General features: G+C 37.1%; 1 protein-coding gene across 6 annotated transcripts in view; it reads right to left on the reverse strand.

Annotated features, from left to right (window-relative positions):
• The window catches only part of BACH1 (BTB domain and CNC homolog 1), a 42,230-nt gene that overhangs the window by 12,195 nt on the left and 7,642 nt on the right, over positions 1 to 22,393 (reverse strand). For 5 of the 6 annotated variants that reach the window (XM_037832718.1, XM_037832735.1, XM_037832738.1 and 2 more), the window contains 3 exons: positions 6,783 to 7,077; positions 2,463 to 3,803; positions 591 to 797 (listed from right to left, as the gene is read on the reverse strand). In XM_037832718.1, coding sequence (XP_037688646.1) covers positions 591 to 797; positions 2,463 to 3,803; positions 6,783 to 7,016 — 1,782 coding nt within the window. In that variant the 5' untranslated portion in view covers positions 7,017 to 7,077. Of the gene's footprint in view, positions 1 to 590; positions 798 to 2,462; positions 3,804 to 6,782; positions 7,078 to 10,420; positions 12,225 to 22,393 lie in introns of those variants that run through there. The other variant, XM_037832727.1, reaches the window with a different exon arrangement.

Here is a 22,393-nt window from a genome sequence, read left to right on the forward strand (position 1 = left end):
GATTCAAGAAGCTAGGACCCTTCTCAGTTAGGATTTCATCTTCTATTCATGTTAGCATGTAAATTTTTCCCTTAGATGGAAGACCCTCAGTTTGTCATTGTTTTTCTTATGCACCTAAACAAGTTATTCATGTCAAAAGTTCATTTCAACTAACAACTGATACATTAGCTTTAAAAACACCAAACATACTTAAGAAGAGATTGAAGTGCTTTATTATTTTTTTAATCTTTACTCAACCACTAGGAATTAGGTAAATTTTAAAATTATTCTTAAATTGTACTTCATTTTTGTTTTAAAAAGCACCCAGGAATAGTTCTCAACTTATGTATCACAGTATATCCTGCTAAATAAGTAGAATACTTCCATAAGTAAAACAGTCTATTAAACCCCTCACCGTTTTTTTTTATTTCCTAAGCTTTCTGAAAATGCTATATAATTTATTTTCTTAAAATGGTAATTGGTACTTTTTAAAATTAATGTACAATTGAGCATTATACCTGATGGAAATTTAAATAGCTATTTCTGTTATACACACACAAAAGGAAGTATGTGGTGGAACTTAGCAACAACAAGAAACTGGCTCTACTTACCAGCTTCTCGATTTCTGATTCAAGATTCTGTATGCAGTCAAGTTTTCTCTTGCGACAGCGCTGTGCGGCAATTCTGTTTTTACTTCTTCTTCGAATATCATGGATACAATCCAGCTGTTCTGGAGTCAGTTTGTGCATTTTCAGCAAGGATTGAAAATCATTTCGAGAGAGTGAAATTATTCGTTGTGCATTAAATGGCAGTTTTACCTAGAATGTGAAATAAATATGAGTAATTCTTGCTGTATTTTGTAGTTATACTTAGATTTGGAAGAATGAAGATATAAATTTAGCTCTTCCAGAGAAATGCATACACACTTAAAAAAAACAGACCTCTATTCTCAATTTCTGTAGAATCTCCTATAATAAAGACTGATCATTAACTTGTATTTCTAATCTATTTTACAGAGTATTTGGAAGATAAATAAATTGTGAAGCAGATTTTTTCCCCAGTAAATCAAACATTACTAACACAAATATTAATGTATTTAAAATGAAAAGATAGAAAATAAAGTTAACTTACTAGGACATTTTAATACCCCATAGATTTATCTAAGCCTCTTTCTAAAGTGGTTAGCTCAAATAAAAATAATGTATTTTATTCTTTGAATGATACTGTATTAAATCAGTGTCGTATGGATTTAATATTGGCCCAATCATTCCAACAATTTCTAAAGCATATGAGAAAATTTATTATTTTCTGTCAGGAAAATGGTACCTTCACATAACTCACTTTAAAAGCTAAATACTTCACTTGCCAATGTAGAAAAGACTTTTTACAAACCTTATGAATATTTTAAAGTCCTTCCAACATACTTAAATTTGGAAAAAGAAGAAGATTACATATTTTTTTAAATACAACTGTGGGATGGTTTAGTTCTGTTAATTAACAAAAATGCAAATAGAACATTGGTCAGTTAGTCTGGTGACCTACTTAGCTTGTCTTTCAAGCTTAAAGAAATCCATTACAGAAAATGTTTTAAATTCTTCTAAATGTTTTATTTTTAATTAATTCTAAACACTGAGTTATAAATGTTATAAAAATCCATAAATACAACTCAGGCATATATTATTACTTCTTAAAGTAAATCACCAATTACCTCCTTCCAAAGTCAAGGGAAAAAATAGCCTCTTTCAAACCTATGTCATTCCAAGCTATAAAATCAAAGGAAATGCTAAGGAACTAATAGACCCTTACTATTATTAGAATTATAGGCATGTTTTACAAAAAGTGGCTAACAAATACAAACTTCTGTCCAAAGAGTACACAGATCAAACTTGGCAGGATTAATATCTTACCAGCTACATTTAACTCATACTAAATTTTTAAGACATTCATTAAACTCATAGCTGAAGCAGCCAAGGGAAAACAAGGAAAAATAAATGGTTATGAAAAACCTGGTCCAAGACTTGTACATTAGGAGCCAAATTCCCACAACCTGTCACTGCTAAGTCACTGCTATGAGACTAGTCCCAGGTTTCTGAGGCTCTCAGATCTAGAGATCATTTTGGCAATGAATTAGATTGAATATATGCTGCATTTTTTCAGAGTTATCATGTAATGATCACAGAATCATTACTCTTTTGTCTCCTGGGACATGGCATTGGCTTGAAACAATTAAAACAGTCAACATGTAAATCTACTCTATGGTTAATATAACACACTTATCTAAAATATTTGAACAGAGAAGTCCTTCAAACATCATCTCACTATTTTGGTATTAATCACCGGGTTTTATAATTAACCGTGTATGAGTTTCCTCCTCCCTTCCTAATGTTCATACCCCTGGTGGCACAAACTGGAGCTGCCACCAAGTAAATCCCAATTAATGTTGTTAGAACGAGGAACTAACAGCATACTCATTTTCCCCTCACCTCACATTCTTGTTCTCTGGCTGAACAGGATTCACTGTCTCCTTCTGTATCTGTCTCAGAGTCATCTCCCAAGCTAATCACACAAGCATAAGGACAAGGTTCCTGTGGCTGTTCTGGAACATAATCGTCATTTCCAATTTCCAAATTGCTCGAACATCCTTCAGCACTCAGAGTACTTATAAAAGGGCAGTTGACCGAACTTAATGTCGTGAAAGTCCTCTGCCCTGGTTCTGGGCTCTCACTGATCCTGATACCTAACCAGGGACACTCAGACCGTTTCTGGGGGTAGACCTGTTCTGAAGCATCTTTGGCCATGGCAGGTGATAACTGCATTTGGCAAGGAGAGTCTGTGCTGCAAATGTCACTCCAAAAACCTTTGGCTAGGTGTTCCGCCACTTCTCGTTCCACGCTACTCCGATCACTAGAGGCAAGGCTACCATCTTCCCTGGGGCCAGAGTCAGATTTCAAATGCAAATCTTGACTTTCACCAAATGTTTTCTCTTCTGGAATATCTGCACCTGACAAAGGCTTTTCTGTTAACACTGTTGTGCTTTGCAAACCAGCAAAATTCAAGTCACCATATTGGTCGTATGTGTGTAAAAGAGACAGAGAATAGAGTCCATGAGGGTCTGTAGAACTGTGGGAGAAAGGAGTCGCTTCTGTTTTTTCTGATGGACACTGAGAAGCAGGATCTTTCTGCTTTATTTCTTCATGTTCCATTCCTAATTTACCTTCTTCACATTTTAAAATCACCTGTCCATCTGTGCAGTTCTGGACTCCTCCTGGACATTCGTTTTCCGATGTCGCATTTGGCTGAACAGAAGCCTGAACGTCTTTGACACTAGATTCCACAGTACGGACTCTGTCAGTTCCAAATGCTTTTTGGAATTTTCTGTATTTGGGGCATAAAGATGGCAAAGCTAGAGCAGCATCTTTTTCTAAGCACATGGACTCGCAAGTCTGACTGGCATTGTCTTGTCGGGGAGGTGATACTTTTGCATTTCCTTGATACCTGCGGAGTTTACACTGAGGAGTCTGAGCATTTTCATTTTCCAGAAATTCCTCCACTTCATCAATTTCTAGATCCTTCTGGTCCAGAAGTGAAAATTTAAGGTCTGTTTTCTGACAGTGTGTTGGAAAGCATTTTTTCCTTGGGCATTCTTGCTGGTCTGCAGCAGAGTCCGAAAACTTAAATTTGAGAAATTGAAAGCAGGATTCCTCAATATTATGCACACCTAAAAATTCCACACATTTGTACACTTCATCCACATTGTCCTTACTTAAAATCAGTTTAGCAGTGTAGGCAAACTGAATTAAGGGTTCAAATCCTTTAACTGTCACCTGTTAATATGAAAATAAGAACAAACATATCATTTGAAAGTGGTCTAGTCAATAAATTCGAAGGAAACAGGAGATAGAAATAAATACCTTATTTGTGATAACTACAAAATAGGCCTTTTAATTTGGTAAGAAAAACATTTCTAGGAAGTGTAAAACTATGGGTGAGTCTGGAAAATCATGCTTATCACACTCTATTCATTGAGACCTAACCCTCCACTGTATAGAATCCACTCTTAACTACACATGGATTATGGTTCACTCACGAGATAAAGGCCTAAGGCATTACCACAATTTTCCCACATTCGCCAAAATGAATTATCTATAAAATAAAATAAGATGGACACTACTTGCAAAGCACATATAGTGAAGTGCCAAATGTCTGTTGCCACCCAGCCCCATGAAGCCACTGTGTTCCAAACAACTCCAACTGCAATTCCAACTAAAGTGCAAATCTTAAGGAAAAAAAAAATGATATATGTAAAGCACTTACAAAGTAGTCCCAACTCACTGCAAGTGCACAACAAACTGGCAACTATTATCTTTATCTTATGCTTAAAATTTGAAAGACTGAGATTAAAAGAAGTGATCTAATTGAAGTACTAAAAATCATGCCTCGACTATTTCAGCAAAGACTCACAGATTGTAAATAATAAAACCTTTAAGCAAAAACTTGTACATTTACATTGGGCCAGCCTCTGCAATATGCCAATGAAACCTTCTAAGTATAGAGAAAAGCCTCATCCTGGATTAAAAATACAAAATCAACTTTAATATACTGAGTTCACATAACAGTGATCAAGATATTATTGTGACCTTCTTAAAAGCGTGCTGATCAGTGAGTACTTAGCTAACTTTTAAATGGCTAAAATAAAAAATAGTAGTAACACCAAATGCTAGTGAGGATATGGAGAAACTGGATCACTCACATACTATTAGTTAGAATGTAAAATGGTACAACTACACTGTAAAACAGTTTGGTGGTTTCCTATAGAAGTAAACTGCAACTACCATATGACCCAGCAATTACATTTCTGGACTTTTATCCCAAAGAAATGAAAACTTAAGTTCACATGAAAACCTGTACACAAATGTTCACAGGGACTTTATTTGTAATAGCCAAAATCTGTAATCAGCCTGATGTCCTTCGACAGGTGACTGGTTAAACAAACTGTGGTTCAGCCATACAATAGAAATACAGCAATAAAAAGGAACAAACTATTAATACACACAACTTGGATAACTCTCAAGGGAATTGGGCAAATAGGAAAAAGCCAATCCCAAAAGGTCACATACTATGATTCCATTTATATAACATTTTTTAAATGAAAGAAGTTTAGAAATGGAGGACAGATTATTGATTGACAGCAGTTAAGCGATGGGAGAAGGTAGAGGATGGGAACAAGGTGAATGTGGTTATAATAGGGCAATACAAGGGATCCTTATGGTGGTGAAATTGTTCAGTATTTCTTGACTGTGGTGGTAGATACACAAACCTGCCCAGGTGATAAAACTGAATATAACTCAATACAAGCACACAAATGAGTACAAGTTAAACAATGGAAATCTGCATTAAGATGGGTGGCTCATAATAATGTCAATATTCTGATTATAATATTCTATTACAATTTTATAAAATGTTACCATTGGTTTAAACTGGAAAAAGTGTAAAAGGGATTTCTCTGTATTATTTCTTATAACTACATGTGAATCTATAATTACCCCAGTAAAATTTTCAATTAAGGAATTTTTCAAATTAAAATAACCAAAAAAGACATTTTAAGGCAGTGAGTTATACAATAGTTTCAATGTCACTATATGAAATACTCCTCAATTTACACTTCAGATTAGAATGACATATCCATACTGGCATACATACATATTTGTTACATATACCTTTCCTCCCAAACCCATGAATCAAACTGCTCTACTTGGAAAGTCTCCTTAAGGAATTCAAAAGTAGTATGTATATCTCCATTATGACACATGTTGTTACTTTTTAATAATTAAGTGCTAGCCTATAGTTGGCCTTTAATGTCATTTTCTTGATTTTGTATCTTTTCCTCCAACCTCTGCCATAGAATGGACAGGGAACCCATCTATTGCTAAAAGTGTAGCTACAAATTCATGGAGGTAGGCAGGGCCAGCAACAAGCTAAATTGTAGACTTTGTACCTGTCATAGAGCAGCCCACACAGACATGTCACACACAAAGAAGTTCTATACACCTTCTCCAATTTCCTCTTAACTTCTGATTTGTGTCCCAATGCCACAAGGCTCAGCGATCTTCTAGTAGCAGTTACTTAACTAAATAAAGCAAGTTGTTCTAGTAAGAGTCAGTGTAACTAGTGCTCCTGGGCCAAAGACAAAGGTCTTTGGAGGCAGTAAGCTAACAAACAAGGACCCAAATATTTAGGAGCTTGAGCTCTACAGCAGGGGGAAAAGATGTATGTGAAAAGAAGGCTCTATAGATAGGACACAAAATCATCTCATTTTCCATCATTGCATAAAGACAATCTCATGACAGAAGAAAGGAGAGAGAAAGGGAACTAATACTTAAGGAGCAACTACTTTTCATGGAGGCATAAACTGGATGAGTTATGGAACCCTAAACCCAGTATTAGTTTCCCAACATAGGCAAGGGTCGGCCGGAGAGAATGGCCCATAATGAGCCATGACCTCCCCAAAAGTCCACAATCCATAGGGTATATCCTACTCTGGACATTTTATCAAAAATAACACAATAGTGGGTCAGTTTTTAAAAAGCTCAATAAATATTGTTGACTAACATCAAAACAAATGATGACTTTATATTTAAAATGTTACAATTTCTATGAAAAAAGCTAAAGAAAAGGGTTCTTGCAGAACCTGGGAACTGCTCCTCAGCTGCCTGACTGATGTTGAGTTTACATTTAATTTTATAAACCACAAGATTAAATCAAATTAAATTACAACCCTTGTGATTTCCAGAAACATCTCTCACCTCTTCCGGTAGAGTAATGTTAAGTTCTGCATCGGCCTGGCCTACGATTCTTGAGTGAAAGTAACTGCTGCATGCCGCCAGCAAGGACCGGTGGGCACGGAATCGCTGACCCTCCACGAAGACAGTGACATCACACAGCACATCTTTCTTTCGTTGGTCGTTGAGGCTGAGTAAGACATTGGTGCTGTGCACTGAAGATTCGTAGGCGAATATCGCGTTCTCACTCAGAGACATTCTGCATAACAAACGGCGTTGGGAAGTTCAGAGGAAAACATGCTTCTAATTGTCATCAAACCTGCAAAGAAACATGCCAGATTTCAAATAAATAACATTTTGTTAAAAATATTGTAAGACCAACTGTCAAATATAAATTAAAACACACACGCCTCACTGTGATGGCTGATGTTATATGTCAACTTGACTAAACTATGGTATCCAGTTATTTGGTCAAACACTAGTCTAGATGTTGCTGTAAAAGAATTTTGTTAACTTTTATAATGTGGATGGGTCTCACCCGATCAGTTGAAAGCATTAAGAGCAAAAAACCAAGATTTCCAGAAGAAATTCTGCTTCACTGCCAAACATTAAAGACCAAACATTAACTCCAGTTTGAGTTTCCAACGTGCCGGCCTGCCCTAACTCTTGTGGGGCTTCCAACCTGCCCCCAAAATTGCATGAGCCAATTCCTTAAAATAAATATTTTTCTCATACATATATATATATATCCTTTTGGTTCTGTTTCTCTGGAGAACCTTCACTGATACAATCACTAAAACAAAAATGAAAATAAAAGCCTCTAGGGAAACTACACAGATGTATTTATTCAGTATACCTCATCTAAAACAGGTTCTTGTTAGCCGTTTTTTGTCATTAATTTTAGGGAAAAAAGATAGTTCTTGAGGTGAGGGAGGCAATTACTTTTTGAAGCAAGGATTTCACAGCTCTCTGAGAGTGAGCCTTTTCACACTAGGAGAACTCCAACTACGAGCAAATGCATGGGGCTTGGAAACTCCTGGCTGCATATAAGTTCAGCAGCCCACCCTTACTGCCTGAAGACAGTTAATGTGTATTTGGCGGGGCACCAGGGCTCACACTTTGCGATGGGACTGAACCGGCATATGGTATTCAACCATTCTCCAAGCACCATTCCCCGAAATCTGACAGATGGTCAGCAGGTTTGGAGCTTCCTAACAAGGGAACACCATCCCACAAAAGAGAAAGTTCCTCAAACACTAGGAAGAAAATAACTGAAATCTGTCAAGCCAGATCTTAGAAATGTGTGTTTTATGTAGCTCAAGTCTGACCTTACACAACAGGGTAAGCAACAAATAAAATAACTTCATCTTAAGAACATAGTTTAACACTTTTTATAGAAACTCTTGGTTTTCTCAAAATGTTAAAACATTTACAGAAAGTTATCAAAATGTATGTTTTTTAAAACCACATACTAATATGTAGTAGCCTCCATGCTTTTTAAATTATACACACTCCTACTGGCAAAATCAGGTGTACAATATATGTATGTTTATATATTACAGAACATGTGCTACTCTTCTAATATATAATATAAAACACACAGAAACTGAAAATAAAAGGTTAAAAGAGAAGTTCCAACATTTTTTTCCTGCCCCAGTGGCCTGTGGTGAGCCTTCCACTGAGAAGTCACACTGATGGAGACCCACCAGCTCTTCCTGGGTACCTTCCTTATGATACTTCTGCTCTTCTGACAATCACTGCCTGACACGCAGAAGGTCCTCAAACATTCCGTGAATGAACAAATGTTACTGCTTTCAGATTCGATATATTCCAAACAAAACTGAAAGTAGAAACAACTACTCAAGTTCCGACAGACCAGGCCCTGATCATGGATGAATTCCAACTCAAAGACAGGTTTTTAGTTACAGATGAGATGCATCTATAAATTCTCTTCTACATGTGTGCTTATTTTTAAAGTCCTCAAAATAGCTGAAATGTTAAGTTCCTCAGAAGTAGTCAATGAAAATAAAATCTCTCCATTATTACGTAGTTAAACTCTACCCAAGGTTAAGGATTACCCTATAATTTACTGGTTCGGCATACCAAATAAAATCATTGGTAAGCTCCAAATTGAACTAACTCAGCTTTCGGGTTGCACCCATAAAGGGGCAGTAAATTCCTTTTGGTAATTAGTCTTAATATTTCAGTTATCAACACAAGGAATTAAGTGTTAGGAATAGACGGGAGGAACCATCATTCAAATAAATTATGCATCATTTGTGTGTGGTATCACAGGTAACTGACTACTCTCCACTTTCTCCAAAACCGTACCCCTGCCCAAGGCACACTGGCCTCCCCAGCCAAGCCAGATTCAAGAGCTGGCCACTGGATCCACTTTGTCCCTGCCTCCTTATTCCTTCCTGGCATCTGCCCTGCAAACCCTTAAAAACCACAGTCTTACTTACACAGTTCATTTATTCTGCTGAACACAGGACAACTAGGAAAAACTACAAAAACATGCAGATCAGTGTCACTAGGAATTTATGGTGTGCAATCTCAGGATCTCAGCACTGTTTATCAATTATTTTATGTCTCTATCTCCCACGTTCCACAGCAGCTTTTCAAGTTGTCAACTTTCTCCTCAGTCTGTCTTCCCCAGTAGACCACCACAACTGGGATCCAACCTTGGAGAACTTCCCCCCCCCCACCTCCACCAGGTTCCCCCTCCCATTGAAAACCAATCCACTCACGTGAGTTTCTGACCCCATGCCAACCTGGCTTCTCTGGAATTGAGCGCTTTCTCTTGACACCCCCTCCCTCTATGTGGCTCTTTCCCATAAGCTTTGTCTATAAACATGTTCAAGTCTCTCCAGACTGTCTTAATAATACTATTAATAGTAAATTTATTTTTATTAAATTTATTAATTTATAATTTTGCACCAGGCACTGTGCTGAGTGTGAGACATCACTTACCTCACTTACTCTCACAACAATCCTATGAAGTGGATGCTCTCATCATCCCAATTTTACAGATAAGGAAACTGAGGCTCAGAGAGCATTATCTTGGCCAAACACTAACAAAACGAGGAAGGGGAATTCACACCAAGCATTTAACTACTTCATTATTCTGTCTCTAGTAGTATTTGCTGAATGCATAGTATGGAGACTCACTGTGATAATGGGGGTAATCTATAAGGTTATGTGTGAGAATAAGGAACTGGGCCTCACAGGAAGCCAGGCACAATCAAACTGTACCTGAGCTTCAGAAAGAGAAGGACTCTGGATCTTGAACACTGGAACCTAAAGCTTCTTTGGAACCCAAGGTGACTCCAGCAGAAACAATTTGCCTACTTGTACTCTAGAGCTGGCCTGGTGGCCTGCCTGCTGCTTCTCATCTGCCAACAATTGGCTCACTACCCACCTTCATTTCCAGAGAGAAAATTTATCCCTACTTCTACATCTCTATTTAGGCAGAGTTTTCAGGGACAGATTCATGGCCAGCTTACAGTTTTGCTGCCCTTAGGCAACATGCCAACCCCAAGTGCCATCAACTGCAGCCAAGAAAAGCTAGAGAATCAAGTAGTAAAACAAACAGCGACCAGGGAGGACGCCTCTAAGAAAGGGTCAGTCTTTCTTAGAGGGGACTGAACTACAGCACTCACCTTGCCTGATGCTGCTCCCACCAGAAATCTGGGGTCATTCCTGATATTTCCCAGGCCCCTCTATCCACTCTCTTGCTGAGTCCTGCTGCCTCTGCCTCTTAACACTGAGCTCCGCTTCTCTCCGTCTTCACTCCCACCAATTCCAGTAAAAATCAGCATCAGCTCTTGCCTGGATAAATGCAGGTTTGCCTTCTGCAATAGCGCATAAGCTCACATACACACAAATATAAGTATATAACATAAAAAGTGAACATTTCACCTCTCAATATTTTATCCTTATTATGTAACTTATTCAGATTACTTTCTACTCTATATATTAAAAAGAAAAAAAAAATACCAGTTTCACAACCCACTAATGGATCATGCCATGCACTGAAAAACATAGGCCCAGTGGTTAACAGCACATGGTCTACAATCATAAGCTGCCTGGGTTCAAATTCCAGCTCCACCACTTCCTAGCTGTAGGCAAATTGCTTAACCTCACCGTGTCTTAGCTCCCTATTGTGAAACAGCATAACAGCAGCATCTCACTGGGTTGTGAGATATACATGAGATGATCAGGGTAAAGGGTTTAGCACAGTGCCTGGCCCAAAGCAAGCAAGCAAGCGCTAGCTGCTATAAATGATCATGATAATAATAATATTAATAAAAGTCTAATCTCCTCTTGGTTCCCTCCAACTTACTGTGACCATATCAGTCAAAGTGACTTCTTCCTTGTGAAAAACTACCATTTCTTCCAAGTTCTCTTATTATCAATTTTAAATCCTAACACTTTTAGACAGCCCTGCATAGTGGGGTTTCAATCTATTAACCTTATCTCAAGCCATTCTCTCCCTCTCTTGCTATTCTCCAGTCTCACCATCCTTCCTCACCATCCCATACGAGCCAAGCTTCGTACCTTAGGGCCTTTGGATAGATATGCCATGTCTGATACTGGGACTTCCCCTATTCTCCAGCTAGCTAACTCCTCACCTTTTAGGTCCTAGCTTAAATGTCTCGACCTTACCTGACTCTGCCATAACCCCAGCATATATGAGTACCTGGCCACTGCAGGAACCTGCTGTATGACTTGGCATTTTGGGTACAAATCCAAAACCCACATTATCCAGATATTTTTCCAAACTCACACAGTTATTTGAATATACATGGAAAAACACCACTGAGCCAAGCATTCAGGGAAAGTCCTTGGATGGCTTTTCCAGAAGCTGCGAGGGGCAACAGAGAGCCCCAGTACATCCCAGTGCTCTACAAACACACTTGCAAGACAACTAGCCCAAGAGTAAGGACTGGTAACTCTAAACATAGCCAATACAACTGACAGTGTGAATGAAGACGTCTCAGCCTTGGCCTCACTAGAATGGAGAACTACAGAAAGTCATTTTGAAAATCAATTTCCCTAATTCTGAAAACCATTTGACTTAGTAATTTATTTTGCCCAAAAGCTTAACTTTCTAACGACTAAACCAGGTTACAGTGGTACATGACCTTCTAATATTTGTCAGTATCCTTCTAACAGTTTTCAAGCCTAGAAAGTAAAATATAAGGTACCTCCAAGGTACCTCACAGACCAAAAATTTTATTAATTTATCAATACCAAATTTAGACTCCTATGTCACGTCTGAACTTTTTTATATTCTTAAAAATGTATACTCTTGTTTGAATTCAAAATAAAGGTTTGTTGATCTTAGCAAATTGCTGATTCATTCTGAAATGCTGATAAACGATGAACAGGCACTTTCAAGTTTCCTGTATCTCTATTTGGAAATAACTTCTGTTCTCTACTCAATATACACAATTGTAGTTTTAATATATTTACCATTTGAAACTTTGTTTTCAAAATGATAAAAATAAAATAAGATGCTGTGGCTTTATCACATTTTAATAACTTAAAGGATAATTTACATTAAAAAAACTTAAGGTGAACATCTGCTCACAGTCAGGTTTACAATGCTTCATATAACAGAAATTCACACAATAACTACTTATGTGCATAGAGTTCCATGGATACAGAAGAGCTGGAATCCTATTTACAAAAATCTCAGAGGACTACATTGTTTTTCAATTCTCAATGCAGAAGGGTACACAAAATAACATCAAGGAGTCACCTAAAAGAAAAAGGCTACCTATCATCCAACATTCTTTATCTTCACTGAAGGAAGAATGTTCTTTCTACAAGTGCTTACCTGTACCATAGGCTGCACTAGGGGCTATGAAAACACAGATAAAAGACAGGTCCTACCTTCAAGAACGTAATCTGGAAATATGCAGAATGGGAATGATGCCTCAGGACGAAAGGAAGTGATGACCAGGATCATTAGCCTCAATTTACACAGGAAAACAGGCATTCAGAAAGGTATTTGTGTGCAACAAGGCTTCAAACACAAACTGTTTTCTGGTCAGTTCTCATGTAAACAACTATTTCCAAAATAGATCTGAAGTCAAGGTTTTGTGGGTATGTGGGTGGACATACGTGGTTAGGGACCCGTGAACATCAGAAAAGGCACATACACGCAAGTGTCTTGGCTTTACATAAAAGCAGCACCCTGGACCTCTTCCCAGGTACAGTTCTGTAGACCCTGCCTTTCCCTTCTTTCTAGGGTCCATTTGGAATTTCCACCTTTTCTGCTTCTGCCTAATACCTCTTCCATCAACCTGTCAATTATTTTTGCCTCACTCAATTTTAGGCCAGGGTCTTCAATGACTTAGAAGACAGGCAAATTTGTACCACTCCATCCTTCTTTGTTCCCTTTTAAGCTTCAAAATCTGCTAAAGCGAGTTCCTGTTAAAATACACCAGAAGAGTCTGAGAGTGCTTCTGAAGACTAGGTGATCCTTATCTTCAATTCTGCAGGGGAATGGCAAAAGCCCAACAGTATCATGTTTGTATGCCTTTAAACCTTTGTCTTTCCTCTAAGGGTCTTTCCAGAAATTTAAAATTTAAGGGAAAATAAATGTCTATAGGAAAGAATATTTTTCAAGCCACGATTTTCCTTGTTACTGCTCCTAATTTCAAAGGAACTTTAACATCAAAACGTTTGTAAGAACTTAAAGTCAGTAATTTAAGCCAGTATTCTTCCCAAGCTCCTAAAACCTGGCTTACACACTAATTAGTGAGATGGGGCCTACCAGGAAGAGCCAGTATGAATAAATTAGCAACCATGATTTCTTATTTTCTTTAATCTATTGCAGGTCTTCATTTTCACACTTGTTTAAATAATCTAATAATTTTAAAAATTCATTTCTCTCACCTTTAAGAAAAGAAACTTAACTATGACTGGATAAAGGTGCATGGATAAATATAACTAAAAATTTAAATGAAAACAAACAAAAAAGTTTGAACTGAAGTTTGTAACAGAAACTTCTTATAGCAGCTCCTAAAATGATGACTTTCCCTAAGGTTTTTAGACTTTTACAATGCTAGATGGGAAAATGATCTGGTGGTTTATGTTAAAATTATATAGTTATAAATGTCATAGTTTTTTTTTTAAATGACAAAAAAAAAAAAAAGAAAACTACAATTGTTGCAGCTCAGGATTATTACCTCACTATGTGAAGTCCCACTGAGGGAAAGTTGGGCATTTTTCCATTTACTTTTCCTAACATTAAAAATTATTTAAATCACAGAACTTTTGTATATTTACTGGATCTAATTCCATATCTGAAATTATGAAACTAAGACTGTGCTTGAGAGAGGAGAGTCTGAATGGTTAGAAAAGTTTGAAGACTGTTCTTTACAGATTTGCCTCCTAAAAGGGTCAGAAACAAAGGTTTTTGTTTTTGTTTTGTTTTGTTTTTTGCCTCCCCAACCAAAAAAATCCAATCTGGTAATTCTGGAAATAAGTTTAGAATAATTTGGAAGAGAACAAATAAGAGAAGAAACACAGGAAATCCAAGCTCCAGAACCAGAACAAAAATAATACAATTGCCATATTACACCTTCTTACTGCAAAGAATTTAAGAAACAACGAAGTCTTTTATTTGCTTAACATATCTGGCAGTCACTTAATTCCTTGCAGAATTGTTATATCTCAATGGAATATGACTATGTTATGAAAATACAAACTAGCAACTAGAATTGCTCCATATCAACAAAGCTTAATTATTGTATACAAATTTTGTATCATGCTCTTATCAGTCACTATGCTGTTTTTAATCAACTTTGAGGTATGATTTGCATATGGTGTAGTGCATCTACTTCAAATGTACAGTTCAACGGATTTTGACAACTATATATACGCATGAAACCAACACAACCAACCACAACCAAGATAAAGAAATTTCCATCATTCCTCAAAATTCCACATAGCCCTTTGAAGTCCATCCTCTCTGTTTTAGTTTCCCTGGTTGCTCAAGCAAATACCACACAATGGGCTGGTTTAAACAATGGGAATTTATTAGCTCATGGTTTTGAGGATAAGAGAAAGTCCAAATCAAGGTATCATCAAGGTGATGCTTTCTTCCTCAAGACTGGTGCTCTGGGGCTGGCTGCCTGTGATCCTCAGTCCTTGGCTCCTTTGTCACACGGGAGTGCACATGGCAGCTTCTCCTGGCCTCTGTCTTCTTCAGGAACCCAGAAGAACATGGCTTTCTCTCTATCTAAATTTCATTCTGCAAATAAAGGACTCCAGTAATAGGATTAAGACCCATCCTGACTGAGGTGGGCCATGCCTTAACTGAAGTAACTTCATCAAAAAAGCACCTACTTACAATTGGTTCACACTCACAAGAACTGATGAAATTTGAGAACATGTTTTTCTGGGGTATATACAGCTCCAAACCACCACACCTCCCTGTGCCCCAGCTCTAGGTAACCTAGATCAGCCTTTTGTCACTATATATTAGTGTGTATTTTCCATGATCTTTTTATAAATGGAATCATACATTATGTACTTGTTTCTAGTTTCTTTTACTCATCTTAATGATTTAAAGATCCATCCATATGCTGCTGTATACATCAGGTATTTGCCCTTTTTAATTGCTGAATGGTAGCCCACGTGTATGGATATACCACAGGTTGTTTATCCATTTAACTATTGATACACTACTGTAATAAAGATGCACGTTTGCAGCATTTTCAGTTTGGAGCCACTGTAAAGTTTCAGTGCATGGATATACATTTTCATTTCTCTTGGGTAAATAAATATTCTAGGAGTGGAAGAACTGAGTGATAGGTTTAACTTTTTAGAAATTTCTATAAAGTTTTACAAAGTGGTGGTATCACTTTACATTGCTACTGGCAGTATATAACAATTCCCGTTGCTCCACATCTTCTCAAACCCTTAGTGCTGCCAGTCTTGTTAATTTTAGCTATTCTAATAAATGCACAGTGCCATCTAACTCTGGTTTTATTTGCAAGACCCTGATGACTAATGATGTTGCGCATCTTCACGTGTTTATTGGTCATTTGTGAATCTTCTTTTGTGAAATACCTGTTCAATTCTTGCTCATTTTTAAATATTGGGATGTTTTCTTATTATTGAGTTGTAAGCACTAGCAGAATTTTGATTAGGATTTGCACTGAATCTATAGATCAGTTTGGGGAGAACTGACAACTATCAAATCAAGTGTCCCAACCCATCAAATTGGCATATCTCTCCATTTATTTAGGTCTTCTTTGATTTCTCTCAGCATTATTCTGATGTTTTTGGTAAAGAAGGTTTGCACAACTTTTATTAAACTTATTCCAAAGTACTTCATATTTTTTCAAGTTACAATCAGTGGAGTAAATGGACTTTTTATAATTTCTCCTCATTTTTTTCCTCGCTTATATATAGAAAGATTTTAAAAATATTAACCTTGAATTCTGTAACCTTGATTAATTCATTTATTAGTTCTGCTAGTTGCTTTGTAGCTTCCTTAGGATTTTCTATGTACACCATCATGTCATCTGCAAATAGAGACAGTTTTAGTTCTTTCCCATCTTTATGCCCTTTATCTTTTTCTTGCATAAATGGCAATGACTGAATAGAAATGGTGAAAGTGGGCAACCTTGCCTTATTCCCCTAGAAAGAAGTGTTCAATAGCCTACCATTACTTATGCTAGCAGTAGGGTTTTCTAAGATGAATAACTGATGAGCATAGAGGGGATTGCAGTATTTATTATCCCAGTTAACTTAGGGCTACTACAAGCTCAGAAAAAGGAAAAAAAAAAAAAAAAGCAAAGAATGAAAATTCCCCAAGAGTGCAATTCTACACCATTTTCTATATACTGACATCCCACACATCCCAAAGATCCCACATTCAGGGCTGGAGATGCTCTCATTATCAAAAAGTGTATCTAAGCACTTAAGGACACTATCAGAAACATGACAACTAGCTGCTCTAGGCATCACTGCAGACTGGACAGGAAAAAACAGTGTTTTACAGCTTGAGAACTCCCCTGCCAGTGGAGCAAGTAATGTTACATCTCTATCGATGATTTTTTTTTCTTTTGTTTTGTTTTCTTGAAAAGTAGGGACAATAATAGTATTTACTCTATATGGTTGTTGGGAGGATCAAATGAAATAGTATACATAATGCTCTTAGGACAGTGCCTGCACGTAGTGAGTGCTCAATAGTTATTAGCTATTATTTGACTTTGATGCTAGAAATGTTTTAGTGGCACAAGGCAGCAGCCCTGAAACTGTAGGGAAGAAGTGTAATAGCACACTATTAGCTTCACAGATCCCAATATTGACATAGTTGTAACAACACAAACACTGTTAATTGGTTTTCAACTTTCAGAATAGACAAATAATGGAAGACTTAATTATGGTTATAAAACAGAAAGCAAATATTATTAACCTTGACAAAACAGAAGTCAAACCAACAAGCTGGGAGATGGAATGAGAGAAAACTGAAAGGAAGGATAGTGTTTCTATATGACATACAACGTGAAGACTCAGGAGACACTGTCTTAGATAAATTAAGTTAACCAAAAAATGTTTGGAGTTGCAAAGGTGACCAAAAGCAGAAATTAATGATATAAATGTAGGTGGGGGGTGGTATAAGCAAATAAAATCACTATACATCCTAACAGGAAGTCAACAGATAGACTCTTAAGTTGATAAATTAACCAAGACACAGACATAACCACCCCAAAAAATGGCAGAATTAAGTAAATACAGATATATCTATGAAGTAGAACCAGGGATGGGGTGGGGTGTAGTAGATGAGGTTTTTTTCCAAGATAAATAAATCTCTGTATTTTTTAACCAAGAACACACACTACTTTGATTAAAAACCCAAAACGTTTAATTGTTTAAGTAGAGAGTAAACAAAGAAAATAGTAAAACTCAGTTAAGTCTAAATTGTTGATAACTTGTTTGTGTTTATGCAATACTGTGATTCTCCAAATAGCAAAGTGTCCTGGTTTGCTAAAGCTACCATTATGCAGAAATGGATTGGCTTTTATAAAGGGGATTTATTAGGTTACAAAGTTACAGTTCCTAAGGCTATAGAAGCATCCAGACTAAGGCATCAACAAGAGGATACCTTCAATGAAGAATGGCTGATGGCATCCAGAACACCTCTGTCAGCTGAGAAGACACATGGCTGGCATCTGCTGGTCCTTTGCTCCTGGGTTGTGTTTCAAAACGGCTTTCTACAAAATGTCTCTGGGCTTGTCCCTCTTAGCTTCTTCAGCTCCTGGGCATCTAAGCATCTCTCTTAGTTTCACTCGCTCAGCTCCTGTGCATTCTTGCTTACTCTCCCAGAGCATTTCTCTCTGAGCATGTGGCGGGGGGGGGGGGGGGTCCTCTCTTAGGTTCTCTGTAGCAAACTCTGGGTTAGCATCTCCAAACGTCTCCAAGCATCTCTCCAAGCATCTGGATCTGTGTCGGCTCTTAGCTTCTTTCTTAAATGCTACAGTGAACTAATCAAGACCCACCCTCAATGGGCAGGGCCCACACTTCCACGGAAATAAATCAACCAGAGACTCCACCCTAATCAACAGACTAATCAGTCTGCCCCCGCAAGACTGCATTAAAGAATATGGCTTTTCTGGGGGACATAATATATCAAACTGGCACACAAAGGTATTCTGATATAAAGAAAATTATCTTGAACTAAAATTTTAGATTATTTTGATTAAACCAGGAGATGGACAAGGTAGAAAAAATACAACTAAGATGTCTTCTTGTTTGGGAAAAATGTTATACATACTTTTTAATATTTTATATTGATAGCGATACTAATTCAAATAGGGTCTTTAAAAATTTAAAGGTAACAGAGAAATCAACTGTTGTACTTCCAAACCTTTTAGAATCTAATGAAATCTACTGATCCTCCACCAAGGAGGAACACACAATAAAATGTGCCTTTGCAACTGATGAATTAAACCAAGAGCTAAGATTCATTGAAAAGACCAATACAATTGACAAACTTCTGCAAAGACTCGCCAAGAAAAGAGATGGAAAATATCAATACACAACATTCCTATATATACAAAACATATTGTAATGGCTCTGCCCTTAAAATAAAATCCCTTGATCTTCCCATCCCCTTCTACCTACTATTCTCTGCTACCTTTACAGCAGAACTCCCCCAAAAGAACCACTTATACTCACACTGTCTCCACTTCCCTCTTTTCCCAATCTCATCTGAGTCCAATAAAATCAAGCCTTCTTCCCCCAACTCCACAGAAACCACTTCCAGCGGATGATCAATGGCTTCCACATGGGCAAAAGGCAGATTTTCAGTCCTCTTCTTTCACAGCCTCTAGGTGACATTCAACAGGTTGATCATTTTTCCCCCATGAAATTCCCCTCCTTCTTCACTTCAGGATACAGAATCTTCTGATTGCCAGCTGACTGCACTGGCAGTCACTTGCCAATTTCCTTTGCTAGAGCTTCCTTCTCTTCCAAACCTCTAAATGCTGGAGTGCCCAGGGTTTAGTCCCTAGATCTCTCCTTTCCTTCGTCTGCAAATGTCCCTAAGGGAACTCCTCTGACCCACAGCAGGACATGATCACTCATGGAGTTGGCCCATGTTTATATCTGGTCTAGCCCCCAACTTCTCCCTTGAACTTCAACATCACGTATCCAAAGGTTCATGTTACCACGTGAGTACTCATTACTACTTTTATGTGCAAGAAATTTTGATCCCTCCCTCCCAGATAGGATTTATATCAAAATATTAACATAGCTACATCTATAAATTTTTATTTTCTTCTTTTGTTTCTTAACAATAAACAGTTATTACTTTAAAATAAAAATATTAAAATAAACAACTACAAACAAAAATTGTCTTGGTTAAAAATGCAGTTCACATTTATTTACAATGTCTTGACATCTCTAAGGAATGCCACTTACTTTTTCCCTCCTTATAAGATATTTCCTCCTATCATCATCAGATATTAGTTTGTCACTACATGGAACATTCATGGAAAATTTAAAATACAGTAGCCTAAATGGTATCTTTGCAATAATCATGAAATAATAAATTAATTTCATTGAAATCTAAAATGTAGGGTGGTCTGATGTGGAGAAAAAAAATCCTGGTAAAGTTATCAAGAGAGAAAAGACCCACTAATCAGAAGGTCTAGCCATGTGGAAAACTTAAGTTCCTCCTGCCCTGCTTATCTAACACAGTTCCTTCACATAAAAGCCCTTTCAAAACATATAAAGTGCTAAACAAATATGCTCAGTCAAGTGCTAGGTTATTTTAACACTCTCAGCAGTATCATATTTGAAAGAACAGGAGCACTGGAATAAAAGTAAGCCTCTGCTGATTTTACCAGTCGTATGATCTGCAAATTACCTAACTTCCCAATGCTTCAGTTTCCCATGAGGAAAAGAACATCAACACTGATCATGAGGATTAAGTACATTTAATATGAATGGCACAGTGCTTGACACAAGGTCATTAATATTTTATCATTACTATTGCTATTATTACGCAAGTGACAAAAGAAAACTACATTGGAAAAGGCTCTACAAACCCAAGATATAAATCACTATATGCCAAGATTTTTGAAACTCTTCAACAAGAACTCCGTAAGCCTGATAAGGATCTCAAAGTAAAAGGAATATATTAAAAACCACAAAAACTGCTAATTTCATAAAGCTAAAGGATTTCTAATTTAAAAAGCACATTCATCTAGTCTGACCCACTAGTTACTGATGAGCAAATGGAGGCCCTGAGAGGTTCAGTGACTTAAGCAAGGTCGGAAAGGTCGTCTGACCGCAGGGCCAAGTATTACGCTGCAATCAACGTTGCATGACCTAAGCAGGGATGGGGAGGAGAGGCTAAAATGGGGGAAAGATTGAAGAACAATGAGTAATGGGAAGTGCCGTAAGTAATAGTAAGTAAAAGTTCCTGTGATGAGAATAAATAATATGATAGAAACAGATTAAATGGATATTTAATAGCAAAATTTCTCTTATAATCAATATTTGGTTAATTAATTTCTGATTAACATTTCTTGGATTACATACCAATTTCATGTTATTAAAAGGGATCTGACACTGACTATCCTGAAATTAAATCAAAGTCTACAGTTATACACAATTGCATTTGGAAAATTCAAGAAGAAAAGAATGCTAGGAGATATTTTACTAAAAGCTACTTTTAATACAGAAGTGTTATCTATGCACTAAATTCATAATAAAATATTACAGCTTCCATACCACTTTGTTTCCAAACTGTAAAAATTATAACAATGACCCAAATTATTTCTGATTGCCTGGTGGTTAAAGCCCTAAAATTAGTTCAAGGTCTGAATGACCCTCTGTAGGACTATGAGTTTATTATATGATGTAACTGAAAAACCAAGGCAGAACAAACACATGTGCTCTTCAAATTCCCAGCCATTCCTTCAATAACATTTAGCTCCAACTCACAGTAAACTTGAATCAAAAGTAAAGGACTAAAAGACATAATTTTAATTAAATAAGGCAGCAGCTACAGCAGAGTGAATAGTATACCACATGAATCACAGATTTGCAACTCTTTAATTCAAGTAAAGGTACTAAATTTAAAAGCTTTATTTAAAAATAGCCTAATCCACTAATCTCTGACAGCCACCACAGTGCTACAGTATCTCCATATACATAGCTGAAACTAAAATTTTTAAAATCATTTGTTTGTAATTTATGTTTAATTTGGGAATCAAAATAATTATCTTGAAAATGAGAGTCTCTAAGCCCTAGATTTGCCACCCTAGCCCCCAAGAGCTACTTTTCAAAATATGATAATCACAAAATTTAGTCAAAAATAAGATTTGGGACCTATATAAAAATACGGAAATAACTGTTCAAATATTATTTGAGTGTACACTGAGTACATAAATACTATTTTATCTGAGACAACAACTGCATCAGCAGTGTAATAATAAGTCTTTCTAAATTCTATCCAAAAAAGTACTAAATTTTCAGAAGCCTACTCTAACCATTTATCATAGCCTATCAGCTACTCACAAATGGGAAAAACAATTAGTAACCAATTTCTATTTTGTGACTCTGCACCATTCATTCTTTATGTATTTAAATTATTTGTTTGCCTTTCACATAACACACAAAGCAACAAAATTTGGGACTGAGAGGATGGGATGAGAATGAAAAACACAGTAGTGCTTGAAACATGTAACAGTGCTCTGAAAAATTTAGAGGTGCTAAAAGAACACTACCTGTCCTAGTTTGCTAACGCTGCAGAATGCAAAACACCAGAGATGGATAAGCTTTTATAAAACGGGGGTTTATTTCACTACACAGTTACAATCTTAAGGCCACAAAGCGTCCAAGGTAACACCTCAGCAATTGGGTACCTTCACCGGAGGATGGCCAATGGCGTCCGGAAAACCTCTGCCAGCTAGGAAGGCAGCTGGCGTCTGCTCCAAAGCTCCGGCCTCAAAACGGCTTTCTCCCAGGACGTTCCTTTCCAGCAAGCTTGCTTCTCTTCAAAACATCACTCCCAGCTGCACTCAGTTAGTTCCCTCTGAGTCAGCTCATTTATATAGCTCCACCGATCAAGGCCCACCCAGAATGGGCAGGGCCAT

Source organism: Choloepus didactylus, chromosome 1 (assembly GCF_015220235.1).
Source record: "Choloepus didactylus isolate mChoDid1 chromosome 1, mChoDid1.pri, whole genome shotgun sequence".
In the NCBI taxonomy this organism is placed as follows: Eukaryota; Metazoa; Chordata; class Mammalia; order Pilosa; family Megalonychidae; genus Choloepus; species Choloepus didactylus.